Genomic DNA, 3,261 nt, shown 5'->3' with positions numbered 1-3,261 from the left:
ACCAAATTGTGAAAATATACCTTTTTGAAAGATAGACAAAAAATGAACAGTGCCCATAAACTGAGATACGTTTTTTACTTTGTAATTCTTAACTAGGTATTGAGTGGTAAATAATTTGTCATCTCTATGAGTTTTAAGATTTGTCCTTACTAAGTTTCTAGGATCTAACTTTCTCTAAAAAGAGTTAGATGAAAGAAAAAAAAATCGATGCTAACAAATTAGGGAGAAACTTTAACTTTGCTCTTTCTTTTTCCTTCTCCAAGTTCATGTCACTATATTAATTTTTCTTGTACAAGCTATTTTAATTTATCTAGTACAAACATAAAGATAACAAGAGAACTATCATTCAAAAAAAATAAAAAAAAATAAGAGAACTATCATAAATGGACACTCTCCGTAAATGGACGGTAAGATTGATTTTTCTCGAATTAGTTGATCTTTAAACTGGTTAGCAAAAAAAATTTATAAAAAAAAAACAACAAAAGAACGTACTTGCATGTAAAATATTTCAACACATAACTTTCTAGTAACAAACATTGGGACAGGTAACATACTAAAATCAAACTATTGTATCAAATAATTCTACAAAGAATAAAAACTAAAAACTATAATGATAACGTCTTACACATTTGCTTCAATAAAAAATTAAAAATGTTTTGACGCAAAAATGTCTTACACATTTTAGAATCACAATTTATTGCACAAAATAGTCTATTTGGACAAAATTTACAAGTATTCTCCACTAAACAAATCCACCAACTTAATCAGAAAGGTAAACTATGACACACATTACTACTAATGAGTGAAGTAATTAAGTGGGAAGAAAAAAATTAAAGTACAAAACCTCATTTTTCATGCTCTAATTTTTAAGTTCATCATAGACCGAAATTCTTCAAAATCCACAAACCCATCACCATTCCTATCAACCCCTTTAATCATACGTTTACACTCCCTTAAACTACAATTATCACATCCAAGATTAACCAAAACACTCCTCAATTCCTTTGGTGATATTAATCCATTTTTATCACTATCAAACACGAGAAAAGCATCCATTAAGTACTCATCATGATCATGTTCTTTTCCTTTACCATAGTTATCTTCTTTCATGACAAACATGAACTCATCAATATCTACAAATCCATCTCCATTGAAGTCCAATGCTTTTATCATATTCTCAGATTCTTTAGCAGCTGTGTACTTATTGTATCCTAGAGATGAAAGCATTTCACAAAGCTCTGTGGTTGAAATCTTTCCATCGTCGTTAGTGTCGATAAGCTTGAAAACTTGTCGAAATTGACCGGATACTTCCATGTGAATAAAAGAAGAGATTGATATGTCGGAAATGGAAGAAAATCGGTTGTTGGGTCGTGGTTTTCTTGGTTTGTTGAAGAGTAATTTGGTGTTATGAAGAAAGGTAAAGCAAGAAGTGAAATGTTGAAACATAATTGAGAGAGAAATGAGAATAAGAAGAGTGATTAGAAAATTGGCTATGCAAATTAAATGATAAGAGCAAAAGTGAAAGCATACAATTACAAAGTATAAGAATAATTGAAAAGGATAAAAATGGAAAAGAAAGTATGGAAATATTATTAAAAGAGGTGTGTGAAAATTATAGAAAAGGAAGAAAAGAAAATACTCTCAACCTTCCTTTTTTAGTAAATTGGTTGTTAGAAATTCCACCTTAAAGTCACAAGAACGATTAATTCTCCGGTCCTATTTAAATTCATTAAATAGTTTCAATAAATTTAAGCCGTGATTATCTATCCCTACCTTATTTCAATTGATTAATTCAAGGATTGAGACTTGAGAATGTTGATCTCTCAACCGTTGGATTCTGTGTGCTGAAAGACTGTTGAGGATTCAAGTTGGTTGTTAGTATTTTGACACAAGGCTATATGAGTTGTGTAATAGCTATATGACAAACCCATTTTGTCACCTTGTAATAATTCCAAGCTATACGAGGATCTTCAAGACTCTCTTCAAAAGGATGAGCACTTTCTAAGACAAACCTTGCACTATACTATCTACCCACAGATATTGAAATTCTTTCTAATCATCAAATAACTTACGCGAGCAGATAAGGATAGATTTTTAAAGGGATTGATTACTTGAGTTTGATCAAGGTCATGTTTGGTGGGGAGTGAAAAAGTCAACTTACAAAAATCACTAATATCTTATGGCAAAATCTTGCTTAGACACTAGTACTTATCATCAGCAGTGGCTACTAAAAAACACATTTTAATGAGAAATTGTATGGTTCGTGAAAAAAAAAAAAAAAAAAGAAGGGAATGGTCCCTTTTTTTTAGTTGAACAATAGGCAAAAAAAAAAACTTCAATGTTATGAAATATTGACTAAAATGACAGCAACTACCTTATTGTTATGCCTCTTATGCAGAAAGAATATTAAGAAAAATTATCTTTCCCCCTATTTCTTTTCTCCCCGTTGAAATTTCATTTCTACCCTTGCGCAAGTAAAAACTTCGGAACATACTTTTTCAAAACTTTTTTGCCATTAAAAATAATATTTGAACTACAAAAACTTCGGAAAACACGTTTCGAAGTTTTTACGCAAGGACAAAAATGATATTTTGGGAGAGAAAATAAAAGTGGTGGGGAGGGGGGATGGGGAAGAGAATTTTTCCAATATTAATTTATTTGGATGTGCATCCAAATTTGCTTTTCTCATTTCACTTCCACTGTCCAACAATTGTTTTGTTTTCTACCTGTCTGATGTAGACTCCACATTAGTCAGGACAGCAACTATACCGATAAGATGACAGCAATTTACTTTAACAAATGTATTTGAGGCACATGAGTGATGAGTGTCATTGCTAATCCTATTTATTTTGTATAAGGTTGGATGGATGCTTTTTGGGTGTCATCATCAGTTCATCCTCTGATTTGGTTTTGATGACAACTTACGCATAACATATAGTTATAATAACTCAGTAATATTAGAAGTTACAGCTTGTGAAGCAAACAAATAATTTTCACCATGAAGACAACAAATAATTTTCACGAATGAATGAATTATTTTTTAAAAAAAATTCTCTTTTCAGACACTTGCAGGCTTGAAACATCATATTTTTCTTAATCGTCTTCAGCAAAATCACAAATTTCTGTATAACTTGCCATGTAACTCGAAGTCATGTTTTACAACTAGACAATTAATCATTAATGCATCATAAACAAGAAAATCCCTACAAACTAATATTTACAGGATATAATGCAGTAAAACTAATTCTACTGCAAAATGAG

General features: G+C 30.8%; 1 protein-coding gene across 1 annotated transcript; it reads right to left on the bottom strand.

Annotated features, from left to right (window-relative positions):
* Window positions 1-614: 614 nt before the first annotated feature.
* LOC123897853 (probable calcium-binding protein CML23) lies at window positions 615-2,007 on the bottom strand. Its single transcript, XM_045948646.1, has one exon. It carries the CDS (start codon window positions 1,444-1,446, stop codon window positions 853-855), a length of 594 nt encoding a protein of 197 aa, XP_045804602.1. The 5' UTR covers window positions 1,447-2,007; the 3' UTR covers window positions 615-852.
* Between the last annotated feature and the right edge of the window lie 1,254 nt (window positions 2,008-3,261).

This window comes from Trifolium pratense, linkage group LG7 (assembly GCF_020283565.1).
Source record: "Trifolium pratense cultivar HEN17-A07 linkage group LG7, ARS_RC_1.1, whole genome shotgun sequence".
In the NCBI taxonomy this organism is placed as follows: domain Eukaryota; kingdom Viridiplantae; phylum Streptophyta; class Magnoliopsida; order Fabales; family Fabaceae; genus Trifolium; species Trifolium pratense.
Note: the sequence above shows the minus strand (reverse complement) of the source record. Positions and strands in the feature narration are given on the sequence as shown.